This window comes from Cynoglossus semilaevis, chromosome 15 (assembly GCF_000523025.1).
Source record: "Cynoglossus semilaevis isolate Cse_v1.0 chromosome 15, Cse_v1.0, whole genome shotgun sequence".
Taxonomy (NCBI): Eukaryota; Metazoa; Chordata; class Actinopteri; order Pleuronectiformes; family Cynoglossidae; genus Cynoglossus; species Cynoglossus semilaevis.
Window position 1 is genome coordinate 7766413 of NC_024321.1, and position 18220 is coordinate 7784632.

Sequence of the window (18220 nt, forward strand, 5' to 3'; positions counted from 1 at the left end):
ACTTAAGGGTTAAGGTCTTCACCAAGTATGAAGACACCGTCAGTGATAGCATATCAAGATGGATCTCTGTATCATTTCCCAGATGTGGTTCTCAGGAGAACCCATATCTCAGATTCCTGAGCTGGTCTAACTTGACCTCAGGCTCACTAATGAGTTAAACACCTGCCACCAAATGATTCATTTACAGATACACAAAGCATCACGGTTTAATCAAACCCAACTTTAGTGTTATTCTTTGAAAGTGGGACATGGGGACAATCCAAAAACAGGTTATATCCACTCTTTAATTGTTAGGACATCCAATACAATTATTGTCTTGTTCTACCCGTTTTTAAGGCCACCATCATGGCGGCAGATAGGACAGTACCATGTGACCATTCAATCAGAAGAGAGTCCACTTGGAAGGCAGAGAGTGTAATAGGCTGATCTGCTGCTCAACGTGAGCTAGGAGGTGCTGGCTGCCCAAACTGTAATCAAATGGCCAAATTTCTCTTTTGAATTCCACAGCAAACAGAGGTTGAAATAGGTGGGGGAGAAAAAGTGCCCACGATTGACACTTGATTTCATCTATTGCACTCGAGTCAGGGCCTCCAGGCAGCATGGGGACACAAAAAAGTCAAGGAAAAACCGAGGGGAGTTTCCTCTTTTCCTTCTAAACCGCGTGTGTCCTCCCTCACAGATGACAGGTAGTCACAAAACAGAATTTGTATTTGATGTAAGGCAGTTTGGTGTTTTGCAGAGAGCCCAGTTACACCTCTCTACCCCCATCCTCTTACACAGAGCAGCTAAAAACCACGAGCAAAACAAAACAAAATCCCACAAATAAAGGAAAAGAAAAGAAAATCTAACAGCCCTCCAAATTGACAATTCTAGTGAAGTGTAAAATGAGTAGTTTCTTTTTAATATGTAGTAAAATCTCAGTAAGATTTTTTTTTCTCATTTATCTCGTGATTTTCTTTTATAATATAAATGTAGAGATTCACAACACATGTCTTCCTCTTCATCTGCCTCCACAGATGTCTGTAATCAGCTGCAGCACAGACAACTGGCAGAAAGACCTAACAGCGAGCTGGTTAGTGATGAATACATCACCAGTTTGTAGGCTCCTCCTCCTCCTCCTCCTCCTCTCATGTCCTCAGTCACTATTAACCAGAGACTGTGTCAACAGTACCGTCAGCAGGGCTCATTTTTATCCAGTCTTTTTTAGAAAGAGAAAAGAAAAGTGAGTTGGTCTTCAACCTCTCATCCTGTTCATCCTCTTTTAAATGTGATTCTGATGAACATTTACAAAGTGATTTTGTCTCTTGTTCCCCTGCGACTCCCCTCTCTCTCCAGGTCTGTAGTAAAACATTCTGATCTTCAGTCAGTCCCAGTCAACAAAAGGATTTATTCCTTTTTCCCTTTTGTTTTTTTTATTCACTTGACAAATTTCCTTTGGAATGGAGTTTCCAGTCTTGAATGGGTTTGTTGAGAAACTCATGCAGGGGATGGGGGTGTGTGTGCACAGTCACAGTAATGGTGATAAGACTTCTTTTTCATTTAGAGAGTAACATAATGATGACACTAAAACTTTGATATGAAACATATCTGCAAAAAGGAGTTGAGGGCGGGGGGAAGGTGGGGCCTATATGGGTTAAGGACAGGTCTCTGGGAGGCGAGAGGGAAGTTCTGCAGCGACGCAGTGGCAGGACGGCAGGGAGCTCAGAGCTTCTCTGAGGAGGGGATCCAGATGTAGGGACCAGACTGCTCCTCGATGATTAGCTTGATTTTGTTGTAGATCTCTTCTAGTGAGTCGCCCTGTACAATAGCTGCACACAAACACAGAGGCAGACGGTCAATGTGAGAGAATCTGGGACTAAAGAATTGATTAATAATGAAAAACAATGTCATATGTCTAACTGATGATTTAGAGAAATGACAATACAGTGACACTGACCTGTGAAAAACTCTCCAAAGTCCTGTTCCAGCTTCACTGCTTTGTCGAAGATTTTATTTGCCTGTTCATACGTCTGTCTCTTGTTCATCTCCCTAGAAACAAATTATTATCTGAATAATTTAACCCCCATGTGTTTATGTGTATACGACAGTGTGTACAGACGTTCAAACTTACATCAGGGCTTCAATGGATTTTGGTTTGACAAAGATGGCAATTGGATAAAGTTGTGCTTGCTGCAGTCGTTTTATGGCGTTTCCAGAAACATCCAGGATGCAGTGTTTCCCCTGTGGACACACAGTTTGTCTGGTTACACGTCTGGACTTCAGAATCTCATTCAAATATATTGTATGTAGTTAATAGATCAAAATCAAAGTGCTGACACCAGTGCATACCCTCTCAGCCACAGTTCTGACGGACAAGATGCTCGTCCCGTAGAGGTTCTCGTTGAACTGCCCTGCCTCTATGAATTTATTGTCCTGAATGTCTTTCTCCATCTGCTCTCTTGAGGCCACAAAGTGATAGTCCTGACCGTCCATCTCGTTCTCTCGCCTTGGACGAGTCGTATCTGAAGAGCGACACAAACGGCGTCTTTGGTAAAAACACTGCTGCTGTATTTTAATGTGTTGATCTGTTGTGTGTGTGTGTGTGTGTGAGAGAGAGAGACTTAAACTGACGTGGTACACAGGAGCCAAACTTGTGAGGAAACTCTGAGATGAGGTCATCATTTATTCTGTCCTTCATTGGGCCCAGGATGATCACAGGCCTTGTGTAGTGGACTGTTGGAGACAGAGGAGACAGACAGTCATGCAGGAGAGCAGATGTATTAATTACTCCTGTGTCAGGCAAACAGAGGTAGCTTAGACTTCCGGACCACTGCCTAATCTAAAAATAGAAAAGGAAGTTACTCACTTTCCTGTCGAATGACTGGCTCATAGGAAAGAATTGTGTCTTCCTGCCCCTCTGTAATAACCACACCATTAGACAAGTTACATTCCATTGAAGACCATTCAGAAGTAGTTCAGCTGATTTTGATGCGGCAGCAGGACGAAGAATTAAACCTATTACAGGCACCATTTGACAATTAAATCTGCCATTGACAGTGTTAATCATGTGTAATATGTGCACAGTTAAAAAAAAAAAAAAAAAGGTTGAAGAACCAGGAAGAGACTCACTTGAACTGCTCTCGCTGTCACTTGTGTTAGATGTCAGGCATTCTGCGAAAGCACAAGACAGCCAGTTGCACACATACCAAAACAACATGGAGCCACAATATATACAGTTAGAAAACGTTTCCACGGTTTGCTGGTCCCATCTATTCTAGGTTCAAGAGAGAATTAAGAAAGCAGAAGTCTCTGCAGCCATGCTCTCACAATATTAAGGAAGTGGTTTTGGGTGAAAGTCAAAGGACATCAAGTGTTTCCTGTTACTGTTTCCCAAACGACCCATGATTGTTTGACACGTGTTTCAATTAGGGCTGTCCAAAGATTAAAGTTTGTAATCTGATCAATCACAGGGTAGTTGTGGATTAATCAGGATTAATCAAGATAAACATTAAATTTAACTGAATACCTTTTTGATATGTTTGTGACTAATCTAAATGATGGAATTAATATGGAAAAATGTCAAGAAACCTGTGCAAAAGTATAACTGAAAATGTAGCTTTATAAAGTTGGCGGTCATTACTGTGCAACCTGATGGTGGCGTGTAGAACGTGTGAAAACATCAGTCAAACCCTTCTTCTCAACAATTGTAACTGGTAAACAGTCCCTCATAATCTTGTCAGCTGACTTAACTGCCCTGCACTGCACTCAGTGAAGCTGGTTTCATGTAGGCTGTCATGGCCTTTGACCTGAAGTTGAGCTCTTCACAAACTCACAGATGGTATTTAATGATCAGGAGCTTTGGTGAAACTAAAGCTGTTTCCTATTGTGTATCGACTGTGTATTAGAGTAAGGGTAAATGGTACAAAAATATACAGTGTATATTCTATGCATTAGAATGCATGACATAAGCCTGTAGTAGTGGACTTAAAAATGGAGGAGCAGAATACTCAGTCATTACTCAGTCTAGTCATGACTACAGGAGGCAGGCATTTGCTGAATAAGGGGAATTGGAGAAAACTGTGTTTCTCCACTCAAACACAGCATCACACTGTGGCTCTGGTGACAAATACATTCTGTGACTTTGTCTGACAAAACTGTGCTAAATGATACAGACTCCCATGAGACCCAGGTGAGCGTCTCCCTCTGTAGATGTAAGTGTGTGGTTCAACATTCCTATCTGTGTCTGCGGTGACAAAGCTTTACTCTCTGAGCTCAAGGGGACATGACGCTGCTTGACACAGTAGGGCCGCACACTTACTCAAACTCTTTGATCCATAAAAGTCATCGCTTAACCCTGGGAAGTCCTAGGTGTCCCGACAGGTGAGAGCAGAAACCAAGAGGAAAGAGCAGAGAGGAAGAAGAGGAGAAAGAAGAAGAAGAAGAAGAGGTTAGTGAGAGTCAGGGCAGAGAGGGAGAGGAGAGGAGTGCTGTGCAGTGCTCACCAGGCCATCCAACACTTGGTGCTGTGCTCGACTCATTAGGCCTTAAGCTCAGCTTTTTTCCAATCCTATTAAAACAGGATTTTGACCCGTTTAATGTTGGAGCTTGTGTCCAGTTGTGGGTCAGTGACAATGGCTTGTAGTGAGAGTAGCTCAAACAGTGTTAGAAGGCCTGTGTGTTAATGCAGCCAGGAAGGCATGGTGCACACACACACACATGCACATGCACACAGTCAGACTCCTCTGGGGCCCACAGACACGTCAGAGAGAAGCCCACCTGTGGGGCATCTCTCTGGGACAGTGAGGTCGGGATGAGTGTGGTGACAAACCACAATCCATCCCTGGAGGTGAGCGGAATAGATGAAAAACTTGAGAGACAGAACTGAAGCATGAAGGGGAAAAGATGGAGAAAACACAACCCCCCCCCCCCCCCCCCCCCCCCCAGGATCACACAGCTGATACTCACGTTCAGACTCCACCAACTCCTGCACAATATTCTCCTTGCTCTTGTAAAACGGGAACTTGCGTGAGAGGTTGAAGCTTTTTTTGCGCTTTACTTTGACTGGCTGCTCGTGTGGGTGAGAGTGGGGGACGGCGGGGCAATGAGAGGGTGAGAACAAAAACAGAATGGGTTTCAATGAGGGTATTGAATAAGCATGCAAAATAACAGAAAAGAAACATCAACAACCAAACGATGCATGTGGTGTAATGAACAGAGGAGAAGCAGGTGATGTGTGATGTGAAATGAGCAGCACAGGAGCAACATCTAATTCAACAGTCGTTCCAAATAAATGACGGTTCAGCCTCTGATGAAGGTGCTGACATCTTATAAGCAGTGGAGGTAAGAGAAACCTCTCATCTCCACAGCTCCTATGTAACATATAGAGTAACACGAGTGCTCTGTGTGCTGGTTTCAGGGTGCAGCTGCTGGACTCCACCCCCCCACACAGTGAGGGTGGAGGTGGGGCAGTAGACTGTCTCTCCCTGGGAGTCCAGCAGCAGTGGTGAACAGTCTCTGTGGCACCAGAGCAGGAGCAGCTGCCCTGCTCCACTTACCCTGTTGGACTCAATCATGCCTGTCCTGGCGTGAAACTTGACTGTTTTTAACCTGGCCCGCTCTTTCTTCTCCACTCTGAAGTAAAAAACAACAACAACAACAACAAAACATTTAGGATGGGTATAATTAAGCAGGTACAGTTAAATTTGCCTGCCATTAACAAAACACTCAGGGACCTCTTCTTGCTTGGAATGACCCCGATCTGCTCGCTCTCTCCATGCGGAGTGACCAGCCTGGCCTGCCACCACTCATCGTCAGAAGCATTAATGACATGGAGAATGTCACCGTACGAGAAGCTCAGGCCTTGGCTGGGCAGGCAGCTGTCCCTCGTTCGATCGTAGTCGAACAAAGCTCTACAAAGACAAAGACTTTGGTTACACGTCTGGACTTCTGTCAAGAGGCTGTGTGTGTGTGTGTGTGTCTGTGTCTGAGTGTGTGTCTGTGTAGAGACTGCACGCATAGATCAAATTACTGCAGCCTCTAGGGATTCAAATTCCAGGTATAAACATACAATAACAGTTATTAAAAACCTTTCAGATAAATCAGTGGCATACTACTGGCTGTTTTAGACAAAAGTGCATTCATTTATAGTGTCTAATAAATAAATGGCCTTGCAATCAATACATACATGAAGCTTGTACATTTCTTTTAGTACAGTTAATCACATTTGACCAGGTAGACCACCAATTTACAATTTGACAACATGATTGCTACTTAACTTAACCAGAAGAAAAAACTGCATTTACTGTTTTGCAGCCAATGATTTTTACATCAAGGTGATCTGACAGATGTCACAGAAAAAGACCACGACCATTGCATTAATACCAGTCGATATTTAGATAGTGAACTGCACAAAATTGGGAAATCCAGAGAAATGGAGTTCACACAGCAGGAGGAAGAAGACAGTCAATTTTGTTAATACATTCCTAAACAGTTGTTAATAACCAACAAGAGTTTCACAGCTGTGATTATTCATTCATCCATTTTCTACACCTTAATCCATTTTCAGGGTCACAGGGGAGTTATTACCACAGGTGACCTCTGACTGTGAAGTCTGACTGTTTGTTTTAAATGACAGTGGGAAATAGTTGTTTTTTATAAACAATTTTGTGAGCAATAGACACACAATGATAATAAATGTCACATTTTCTCACAGACGTTTCAGATGTTTCTATTTGACCTTTTTACAGTTACCGCCACATACTTTCCACTACAAACAAACATGCATTGTGGTGGCAGTGAATGCGTCACTCTCTTTTCAGACAGGTAAACCCGGAGCCATGATATTAAGACCTGATTTACTGGCTTAACTTTTCCTTGACCTACAAGCCTATTTCTTCAGGCCATTACTATGGTCCAGAGGACAAAAAGGAGGAGGGACTAATTATTTTTTCCTTCTGTCCAGCTAAATAGGTAAAGTAGAAAAATGCTAAAACGGATACAACAGGGAAAAAAAGGAAAGCCTTAACACTGTAGACAATTTAACTTTAACAGAGAGTGTGATCAAACGTATGTTTGTTTTTTGTGTTTGTATTTTTCTGAGTGCACCTTAGTGATTTAACGCCTCCACATTCCTAAAGCTGGGCAGGGAGTACATGGCGGCTCCTGCATCTGCCGGCTAACTAGCTTTTCCAACATAACTATAGGCTTAGTCACCGCATATGCACACAAGCAAACGCACAAACATAAGTAGGCTCTACATACCTGAGAGGGGCCAGTCTATAAGAAGCAGGAGTCAGACTGGTGATTACCCCTGACTGTAGCATGTGCTCTGTCACATACCTGCCTCTGTTCTTTTGATAAATCAGTGGAAGGTTCACCGCTGCTGAATCAATCTACTAATGCAGCCATTAGGCTCAGGTTAAGTGGAGCGCATTACAGCATCAGCAGAAAAATACGGACGCATTTGGCCTGCGGTGTGTTACATCACAGAGTCCTTCTACCTCGACACTGTGTGTCCTGTGGTAGTTGTTTGTGTGTGTGTGTGTGTGTGTGTGTGTGGGCTGCTCGTTTTAATTCCTAAATAAGCCTCCATCCATTTTGGCAACCTTTCATCACACAGGTCACTTCAACAAACTCATCTGTCAATCTGCATTAGAGAAAGTGGACTCAATGTCATACAGGTCGTAAAGACAACAACAGCAAATACCTGTCCATCAGTTTATTGACAAAGATGGACTGAGTCCACCCAATGTCCCAGAATAAAAGCATGTTGTACAAATATGTTTTTTTGTACAAAGATGTCATCAAAAATAAAAGTCATCATTTATCTACATGTGCTTTTCAGACTGCTCCCCCTGCAGGCAGATTAGTGTTGTGTATTTTTAAGGATCTAAGAAGTTGATTTAGTGACTACAAAGCCAGGGCGTGTGTGTGTGTGTGTGTGTGTGTGTTCTCCAGCTTTTACCTGACGTAGAGAGAGCGTTTCTCACTGGTGCGCAGGGAGCCGGATCCTGAGCTCATACTGCTGTTCATCATCTGCTCCCGCAGGTCGTGAATCTTGGACTCAAAGCGACTGTATTCTGCAATTAATAAAAGGAGAGCAAAGTTTTGACAACATCACCAAAAAATAATGGGTCTCTGAGAGGACAAACACCTGTGTGCTTAAGAGGGACAAAAGACAGGACAGACACGGTTAAATTCCTTCACTGGAAGCAGGTTGTTGTAAAAGCTGTGTCTTAAATTCATACTGCGGTCAGATACGAAGAATGTAGGAAGCAAAGGAGTCAGTGAATCTTTAGGTTGATTAATCACCTTAGGAACATATGGTTTATCACAGATCTGCCTCACACGACCACTAATGTCTCATGTCAGCTAATTAATTACACAGATTAATTAAGTTCAACATGGGCTCTTTAGTGTTCTAAAAAAAAAAAGGAAGGCCTCCAATGCCTGACCATTTGTCATAGGCTGTGTAATACCAGTTGCTGCTCAGGAACGTGAAGGGGGGGGGGGGGGGGGGGGGGGCGGGGGAGGGGGGGGGGGGGGATGATGTATGAATCTACCTGGACGCCCTCATTAAGAACACTCTCATTAGCCTGCTGTGTGCAGCATGGCCTGTGCCTGGGCTGTGGGAACGAGCTGAGGCCACCACAGTGCACACGGTGAAGTAAACAACATGGCAGATGCAGGTAGAAAAACAAGTCGTCAATGTAATTAAATAAAGATGAGACAAAACATTTGATATGATTTCGGCATCTGCTAAAGTAACCCGTTCTCAACGATTAAAGGGCTGTAATACGTCACACTGTTCTACCACTCCAGGAGGTGCTATAAACACAGTTATTAGCCCTAAACTCTGAATTGCCTGTGCTCAAACTAAATTATTATTTTATATAAATATGTTTATAAATAAAGTAATGCATTTTACTGAAAAAAAGTAATTCATCTGCTAAACAGTAGCAGAGAACTTTGCCGTTATGAGGCAAAGTGCACAACAAGACAAGAAATGCATGTACCTGGAAACAAAACTTAGTCTCTGTTATGAATGCAACCTTTTTGGTAGAGCAAAAATCACAGCTCCACCTCTCCATCAGTTCTGGTTTCTTTGGTCTGTAAAACCTTGACTTAGGTTTGGAAAGATTATTTAGCCTCAAGGTTCAGCTAGGCTAAGCTAACCATCCTTATCTGTGGTTTTTAAACAGCAGCTCTGCAACCTTGCAGTTGCTATAGCAGCACAGATAAATATTTTTACCCAGAAATGTCCAGCAATTCTTAAAAAAATGAAAGAAAACAAAAAAAACCCCAAACAGATAATTAAATACAGCACAGGCTACTTCTGAGTCAGATAAAATCCAAGGGAATTCATTTACATCATTGTGTTCATTTTCTTTACAACCAAAAAATATGATTTACAGTACTGCTCTGAAACTGTGTTCAACAGCTTCAAACCAACTTATGAATGAAAGAGTCACTACCAGTGAATGTGTCATCGTTTGTTCTACATACAGTACATCTTTCTCACTGCTACGACTGAAGCCTCATGGTTTAATCATTCCTTGTTGACTGAACTTCCTGTAACATGAACACGAGATCAAAGTCCAGATACAGTCTAACAGGCCAAGTAACCTTCAAAGACAAATAGCTGCTCCCACACAAATAATCTAAAACACCTTATCACAAGATCCTGACAAATACTGGACAGGTGCAAAAACAGGCCTCCAGTGGCTGGACTCAGCTGCAGGCCAGGTCCTGGGGAATTCAAAGCAAAGTGAGACGTCAGCTCAGGTCCTCCACCCAGGTCACACCTTAAAGGGTTAACAATACAACAGAATGGCGGTGCAAGGTGAGGTAACTAGACACCTTCTGACTATCTGCAACCTGGAGCAATAAGCTGGTGAAAACAGGGACAACAGTTGTGCAAAAGGCCTTTGAGAATAGTCCGCTGCTCCCACAGGCACAGGAGACACAAGCAGAGGGACAGAAAAGCTATTCTGATGAACTGGTTCTTCATACGACCAAACTGAAGGACAGGGTGTGGGCTGTGTTCATGAGAAAAAGAACTGTGTAGCACAGGTGAAGAGACAAATGCTGGTTCACATTCCTAATGTCCAAACGGACTGTGTGGACATTCAAGAGGAGCAGGAAAAACTCCTACTTTGTGGTTAATTAGAGCTGCACCTTGTGGACAAACGCAATATCAGAATACCAGAAAGAATTCTGCTGTGGTAAACCCTACATGGATGTACCTATGAACTCTATCCATGAAATCATTACTGTTGATAGTATGAACATCTCAGGAGATTCTATTTAAAAAAATGTAATATGATTAAGCTGGACAAAGTAATTAGGTGTTGCTTAAAAAAAAACAAAACAAAACAAAACGTGGTCGATCTTTAAACTCAAAGTGCTGCCTAATCAAGACTCTGTCTAACGAAGAATTCATGAATGCTATGTTCTTGACTATTGTAGCTTGCAGTTTGGTTTTTCTAAATTCTATCACTTTCATCCAGGTAATCCATAGGTATCTTCTACTTGTCTTTTAGCCTGGAAGTAAAATGGAATGATAGAACTAGGAACCATTGCAACAGTTTGTCACTGACCCAAACTCTAGTCTACAGACTGAGAGGTTACAGTACCAAAGGTAAACCCTTCGGTTTTCTTGTTAACACAGATCAGATGAGTTCTTCACTCACTAATGAGACACTGACCGCCCACACACACACACACACACACACACACATCATCATCATCATTACAACTTATCTCTCAAAACCACTGGTACCAAATCCAAACAAAGGTTTTTCTAGTTGCCATGAATAGTTTTGACAGACAATCTTCTGAGCTGTTTTGCAGAAATTTAACAATCCCACAAAGACTACAGAAAAAACAACAGTTAACACCAGCAACTTATACACGACAATGAAACAAAAAGAGATGTACAACAGCATTAACAATTTGTTCCCTATAATATGAAGCAGATCAGTATGATCTCGTCACACACAAATAAAGAAACCAAACGGCGTAACACCATCATTACATCACAAGTCCATCGTAGTCACCCCTTTTGGCTTTGCACCGCAGTGAGTACTTACACATTAATTAGTAACAATTCTCTAAAGCTGGAAGTGTATCGTTCCAATGCTGGATTATGGGAGTACACACACTCATCAAAGATATATTTATCCTTACAGCAACGCTGTGAAAATGGTTTCATAATAAACTGATGGTTAATCTGACTCAGAGTGTGGGGGGAATGAGGCCTCTCTCACTCCTCTAGCCTAAATGCTTTCCTCTTCACCATACAACTTTTCTGAATGGGTACAATAGTGAAAACTGCATCACTGAATAGGGGAGATCAAACCAGGTCAGGAGGTGTAAAATATAAGACATACAAAGGCTGTGTCTGGGGAAAATCATTATTAGTGATGATCAGCATGCAGAGAGACATGCACGGCTATGATCTAATCAGGTGACTGATAGCTAAAATTGTTCTAAACAAGAAAGGGTCTATCAAAAATACCACCACTTGTGGAAAGATACATAGCTTTGCTTTAATACACCGGGGTGACACTATATTTAGAAATGACCCACAGGAAGAACAGAGTGCTAATAGAAATCTGGACTATTCTGCATCACACTCCCACAGTGTGCCCTCATTAGTCATGGAGCTTCTTTTTATTTTGGGGGTGCTGTCGCTGTTTGTTTCATCAACTTATTCAACACAGTGGGTACATACTCGTAATATGAGAGTGTGTTATGTTGTCAGGAAGAGATGACAGCCAACACACAGAGCCCCCAATCAAATGCAGCAGCAGCAAAATTAAGTCCTCGGATAAGTGACCTCTCCAAACTTCTGTAATGCACAGCTAAGTTTGATGTGGTGTAAGTGGTGTTAACATTTCCTCTGCAGCCCTCCTCCCATTTCCTAAATACCAAAAGTTTGGTGTCATTACACGGTTTGATAGTAGGGAAGACCAAAACGTGAATACACCTTCCCCCACCCCTGGCATTTATAATTCTGCTCAAAGAATCTACGCTAAACCATTAAAAGATTTGTTGATGTTTCATCGAGCCAGCAGTCTCCATTTGTCTCTTTAGCAGTCTTCATTGGCTCTTCAGAGATCTGTGGATGTCATGGTCTGAGCTCCTATGAGGACATTGTCTGACATTAACTGTCCTGGTCACGTTCATTCACCTGAACAGGGCTTATGCACAACAACAGTGCTTCCTCTAGCTCCAAGCTAAAACAAATGACGGGTTGCCCGCTGCTGTTAGGACGTCAGAAGATTTACTGTTAGCAGATGGAGATCACAGGTCAGAGGGAATACAGGAAGTCAATCATTTGCCAGTACTTGTGTGTTTAGAAAACTTTACACAAACAGATGAGTGTCCTTAGCCAAGTTACAATGAGGGAGCAGAGCTGAGAGCAGTATTTGGTGTGGAAAACAAAGGTTTCCTTTAACCCAAGACATCATTATTCAACACGCTGACCGAATGGTCCATGCATACCAGATGATATGAACTCTCATAGACAAGAATGGAGCGTTGTACTGCATTTTTGTAGCATAAAGAAAAACCTGTAGCACACCATTGTCAGTTGTAATCATAGCCTGTGTTTGTCATAAGGTGAGTTGCATGACAACTGATCCTCACCAATCCTGTTCCAGCCCAATTTCAATGACCTTGAATTAAAACTGGACATGCAAGGCTCATGTTTTATTAAAAGAAAAAAAGGAAAGAGCATGCTACAACATATGCCCCTGTGCATTCCTGTCATAGTACGACCTGAAAACCCTGCCTTTATCTAAAGCTCACAATATCCTTTCTTTTGTTGTTACAGCATACGTTCACTCCGTGCGAGTATATATGAACACAGAGGAGCAGGCAACAGCCAAAGTTGTCCAATCTTGTTCCATGTTGTGAAAATAAAAATGAATCACAGAAAATCTGCTTAAACACATTTCATTTTTTAAATTTTATAAAAATCCATTAAAAAAGCACACACAATCTTAAGTTTAAGCACTCCCATTCCTTAGTCTTCAGTGTAAAAACTTGCTACTATATATTAGGTTAAACTTTGTAGCTGTTTCACACTGATAGCAGAGAAAGTTAACAAAACATACTATAATTTGTCTTTCATGTGAGGAGCTAAAGTTTTAAATAACAAGGGCTCACTTCATTAAAGTTAGGTAGCGCGAACAAGCATATGGGCCAGACATGAACATTTTTCAGTGCAAATTAGTCAATTAAAACCCCAAATATGACAATAACACAAAGACCTGCAATACACAAGGAATTCCTTCATTCATTACCATACATTTCTACTCTTCTTCCCTCTGTCCTAAGGTAAAGATAAAAAGACAGCTTCAGTAGGAACGCTTGTTTTGAACAGATATAACAGGTAAAAAATAAGGGCCATTATTTGATAATACTGTCAACATGTTATAGCGTCGACCATTAGCATGTTCACATCAGCCCTGTATTTAAATGATCAAAGCTAATTCCAATCGAAAGTAATATTGATAAGACGTATTTATTCAAACCAGTCAAAAACATTTTAAATTTCATTTTTGACTGGTTTATTTCAAATTTGTACTTTGGACCAGTACGTAGTGAGTTTCGATGACATACAGTACGTAAGCAGTTATTGGTAGGATCATAAAGTCTGGTTCGTTGGTATTGACCGATCTATTATTAGCTTTATTTACATTTCCTCCAGGAAAATCATGACCATGAATTATACATATTGTCATACTTGTGTAGAGTAAGGAGCTGATGTTCACCAGTGAGGTCACCGTGAAACCTTCAGCAGCAGGCTGACACACACCTGTTTGACCACACCTCTGTGTCACAACCTCAAGGTTTAGGTTACATAAGAACACTTATAGCAATTGTTCACAGGTCCTGAACGAATCCTGCTCCAAAACCTAAGACTCACTTTTAAACATTAGATGTGACAGTTGGATCATACACTAAGTCACGGTGACTTCAGGTAATGGCTGAGTGCAGACAGAGGAGTGAGGTTTTCGAAGCCTGTCATTTATGTTTGTTTTTTTACCTTAATTCCAGGGCTAGTTAAACAGATAAATGCGTGTAGTAGTGTTTAAACTGGGTTAAGTATCAATTTTAGCTGAGGTCTCAAGTGAAACTGGCGTTTCTATCCAGTTCACTACCTAAGTTGAACAACAGGTTACTGCTAACAGGAGCACCGAGCTAATTTGATACAATGCGAGTATAAATACACGGCTTATACGGAGTAACTTCGCGTCAGTGTTCACGTAAACGTTCCCTCTCAACGTTCCTTACTTCCGTATCTCACCTGAATAAATGATAGTACGGTTACTGTTTCTCTGAGTCGGCCGGTAATTTCTTCATCCAGCAATTAGGAAGTTCATGCGGCTTCTGCAGTGCTGCTGCTCCTGTTGTATTCCAGCCCATCCCCCATACACAGACTCCCAGTTTCTCACACAAGTTTCTCGCTTTCCTCCTTCACTATCAATACTTTTTTCAAAAGCAAAAAAAACTTTCCGTTGTCGTTGTAATGTAAATAAAGCTCGTATTTTCCGCTTTAATGTCCTCTTTCCATGGCTGCCCACAGACGGGGTTATTACAGACAGACTGTGGCAGAGGGGCAGGGAGTTTGAACGGAGGAGGAAGACAACAGCGGTTCGTTTGCCCGCCTTAGAGCAGCTTTTACAGTCAGCACCACACTGCAGCTTAGGAACACAAGGACCGCCCCTCAACCTGAATACTTCCTGCTCACAGCCAATCAGCGGCGCCGCCCTCGTTTCTCCAACCACAGGCTGTCACGCACCCTCCACCAACAGGTAGATCAGTTTCAGTGCACCATTAGAAAATGGAATAATGACAAGCAGAGGCGTTCGAAAGGGATTTTAGGGCGAATAGACGAATGGGACCCCCCCTTCCGGAACTATTGTTCGTGGACTCAGGGTTTCTTAATCGGGGTAAGGTGAGGATCAAAAATATTCGTACGAGTATACGTGCCATTTTCCCAGAACTATTACCTCTGCCCCTCTTACAACTCTGAAACCACTCTATTACAGCACCACAGACACAGACGGCACTGTGTTTTCAACTTCTAATATGTTGTGGTTCAAATATAAGATGCTTTCAGCTCAGGGAATTATACAATCCATGTTTTCTTAAACATAACCAAAACATTTAATAATCTTTACGGTGTGTTAGCATTAAGTACTAAAATTAAGAAAATTAAGATTTTTAAAATAAAAACGTTGCATGGACGTAGCCTTCTTTAAAAAAAAAGTCAGTTGGATACTAAAGGTAAATGAACTAAAGTTGGGCTGACAAAATATCCAGCAAACCGCAAGACTTTTGCAGACTTAAATGTTTGCAAAAGACTTTTGCAGACATAGAAGTTTTCCTCACACACTGCTGCTCTGGAAAATATAAAAAAAAACCCACAAAAGCAGCTTAAGCTTTAAACACTTTTCTGTGGACTATCAGACTGAAGCTTCAGGCAACTGACTGCTTTCACTAGCATCTTGAAAAGACGATGTTTAATAAAAAATAATCAGCCAAACCACTTTTTAACTTTGTGTTCTTAGTACGTTAGTATAATAGGTCTGTGGGTTCCAAACTTTTTAATATGAATATTTTGGTTTCCTTGTTTTTCTTCCACATTAAAAATAAATGATTGTGGTTTTTGACAAAAACAAGAGATTTGAGGACATGGTCATGTAGCAGTTGGACAGAAATTAAATTATGTGATTATAATATATTATGTTTGTGGAGGTTTGTATTAGGTAGACACTTTGCCATATACTGTCTTACAAAATCAAACCACAGTCTTTTTTAAACATAAACAAGGATATGGATGGGTGATTTATGAGAACTTTGTTGCTAATTTGCAAAATGTTCTAATACCTTGGTTGATGGTTAGTCCTTCTTATTGTCTGTTTAACCTGTGAGGTAAATGTCTGTAAATATCTGTGAACTGCGACCACAGGGCTGTACCTTCAGGCCTGTACTGAGCGATGATGGTGACCGTCTGTCCTGCTCTCTTCAGTGCTGCTGCTGCCTGCTCATGTGTAGCATTCCTTAGGTTCACACCATTAACCTGCATCAGAATAGACAGAGAACCTACATGAGAACGATTCAAAAAGGTGTGTTGCTGTCTCATTTATTTAGATCTGCAGATGAAGCAGATGAACCTCCATGGATCAAAGTCTAACCCAAGGCTGGATGACTTCATTCCAGCCTGTGGAGATAAGAACCACTCCTATCACATGGCGACCTGGCTTTAACTACTAAAAGTTTTTTTTTATTTGTACATGTCCACAGATTTCCTCTTTTTATCAACTTCTGTTTAAATATTATTTTAATATATGGTTAATGTATGATTTACTGTGTATACGGACATAAAGCTTCACTGAGTAACCTAAAAAGAGATTTAAAGGAGCTAACTTTTGGATATTCTATTAATTCCAAAGTTTTCATTTCTGGCACAAAGCAGCCAAGCCCCCTCTGAGCTGATATGACATCCATCTTTTTGCTCAAGGACATTTGAGTGGAGCAGATGTTTCTGTCTTTCTAAACACTAAAAATCATCTTTATGCTCTTTCCATTTTTCTGAGTTCAACGATTAAACATTTCCAGAAATTACATCAAACCAAAAATAGATGAAGTGAAGGTACTGACTGAGAGAATGCGGTCACCCCTCCTCAGCTCTCCACTCAGGTCGGCCGGCCCTCCTGCCAGGATGAAGGAGACCAAGATGCCCTCGCCGGCCTCCCCGCCCACAAGGCTGAAACACCGGCCTGACATCCATCTTTTTGCTCAAGGACATTTGAGTGGAGCAGATGTTTCTGTCTTTCTAAACACTAAAAATCATCTTTATGCTCTTTCAATTTTTCTGAGTTCAACGATTAAACATTTCCAGAAATTACATCAAACCAAAAATAGATGAAGTGAAGGTACTGACTGAGAGAATGCGGTCACCCCTCCTCAGCTCTCCACTCAGGTCGGCCGGCCCTCCTGCCAGGATGAAGGAGACAAAGATGCCCTCGCCGTCTTCCCCGCCGACAATGTTGAAACCCAGGCCTGTGGAGCCTTTGTGGAGCAACACTTTCCTTGGCTCCCTGTCAAAGAGAGTGACAGTGTGAGGGTTAGAGACAGGGCAGAGAGGTGTAAGTGGCAAAAAAGAGCACGATCTGAGAGACACGCTGAAGCTGATAAAGATAACAGCCATCTTCTTCTAGTTTTTGCTGCATTTCATAACGGAAATGGATTCGTTAGGAGCAGGTACAACATAGTCTGAAGAATACACACTGCATATATATATATATATATATACTGTCTACGATACATAAGACATGGACGTAAATATCCATCCTCAAGTGAGGCTATTAAAACTGACTGAAAGTGTTTTTGACGGCAGCTCCACATTACTCTTTATTAGAAGTCATGGGGGAAAAGAATAATTGATTAATGTCAGCAAATTTACAGTCAGCATTGTGAGGCCTTCTGAAGAGAACACAACGGCAACTTTGTGAATTATGACCCCATTGAAAGAAAACAGGATTTGATGAATGAATGACATACTGTATATGAAATACATGGAGCTGACAACTGATCTTGTCTGCAAAACTTTATATTATTAGGTAACAGTTATATCAGCATATTCCTTATGCTGATATGCATTGGGCCCTGTTTTCCTTTTTTAAGTATTTTACTTTAAACGTCATTTAAATTTCACAAAGACATTTCCTCAATATGGTTATTGGTAGCCTAATCCCGAATTTATAAAGGCAAAAGTCATTTGAAACTCAACAAACGTAAACCACCAGGAAAGATTATTCAAGCTTAATCAGCTGAGCCTGGACAATAGTAAAACAGTTATTGCTGTTATTAATTACGGTAATCAATCAAAAGTACATTACTCACCAGCAGAATCAATGATGAACCACAGAAACAGTCATGCACTAATCACACTGCTAACACAGATAAATTAAATGACTTCATAATCACTAGGATGACACTGTGCAACTCATTACTGTTAGCGGCAGAGGGGGCAGCCACACGTCTGGACCCAAAAGGCTGGTAATCCACTGACTGATGTTCTGTTTATGCATGTAATCTTATGGAAACCGACACACTCAAACACAAACTTACACACTCACCTATAATATTCACTGTAAGCAGAAACAATGCACTGCCTTCTGCTCAGACTCACTGAAGCTTAAGCTTGAGCCACTATGACTCA

General features: G+C 41.5%; 1 protein-coding gene across 8 annotated transcripts in view; it reads right to left on the reverse strand.

The window, feature by feature from the left end:
- Positions 1-186: 186 nt before the first annotated feature.
- Positions 187-18220, reverse strand: part of dlg3 (discs, large homolog 3 (Drosophila)) — a 63100-nt gene continuing 45066 nt past the window's right edge. For 4 of the 8 annotated variants that reach the window (XM_008326736.3, XM_008326737.3, XM_025063160.1 and 1 more), the window contains 13 exons: positions 16940-17096; positions 15973-16075; positions 7943-8057; positions 5712-5888; positions 5535-5610; positions 4945-5044; positions 3109-3150; positions 2846-2896; positions 2611-2712; positions 2329-2501; positions 2111-2220; positions 1937-2028; positions 200-1808 (listed from right to left, as the gene is read on the reverse strand). In XM_008326736.3, the coding sequence (XP_008324958.1) occupies positions 1702-1808; positions 1937-2028; positions 2111-2220; positions 2329-2501; positions 2611-2712; positions 2846-2896; positions 3109-3150; positions 4945-5044; positions 5535-5610; positions 5712-5888; positions 7943-8057; positions 15973-16075; positions 16940-17096 (1405 nt within the window). In that variant the 3' untranslated portion in view covers positions 200-1701. Of the gene's footprint in view, positions 1809-1936; positions 2029-2110; positions 2221-2328; positions 2502-2610; positions 2713-2845; positions 2897-3108; positions 3151-4297; positions 4344-4944; positions 5045-5534; positions 5611-5711; positions 5889-7942; positions 8058-14296; positions 14798-15972; positions 16076-16656; positions 16754-16939; positions 17097-18220 lie in introns of those variants that run through there. The other 4 variants (XM_008326738.3, XM_017039317.2, XM_025063159.1 and 1 more) reach the window with 3 other exon arrangements.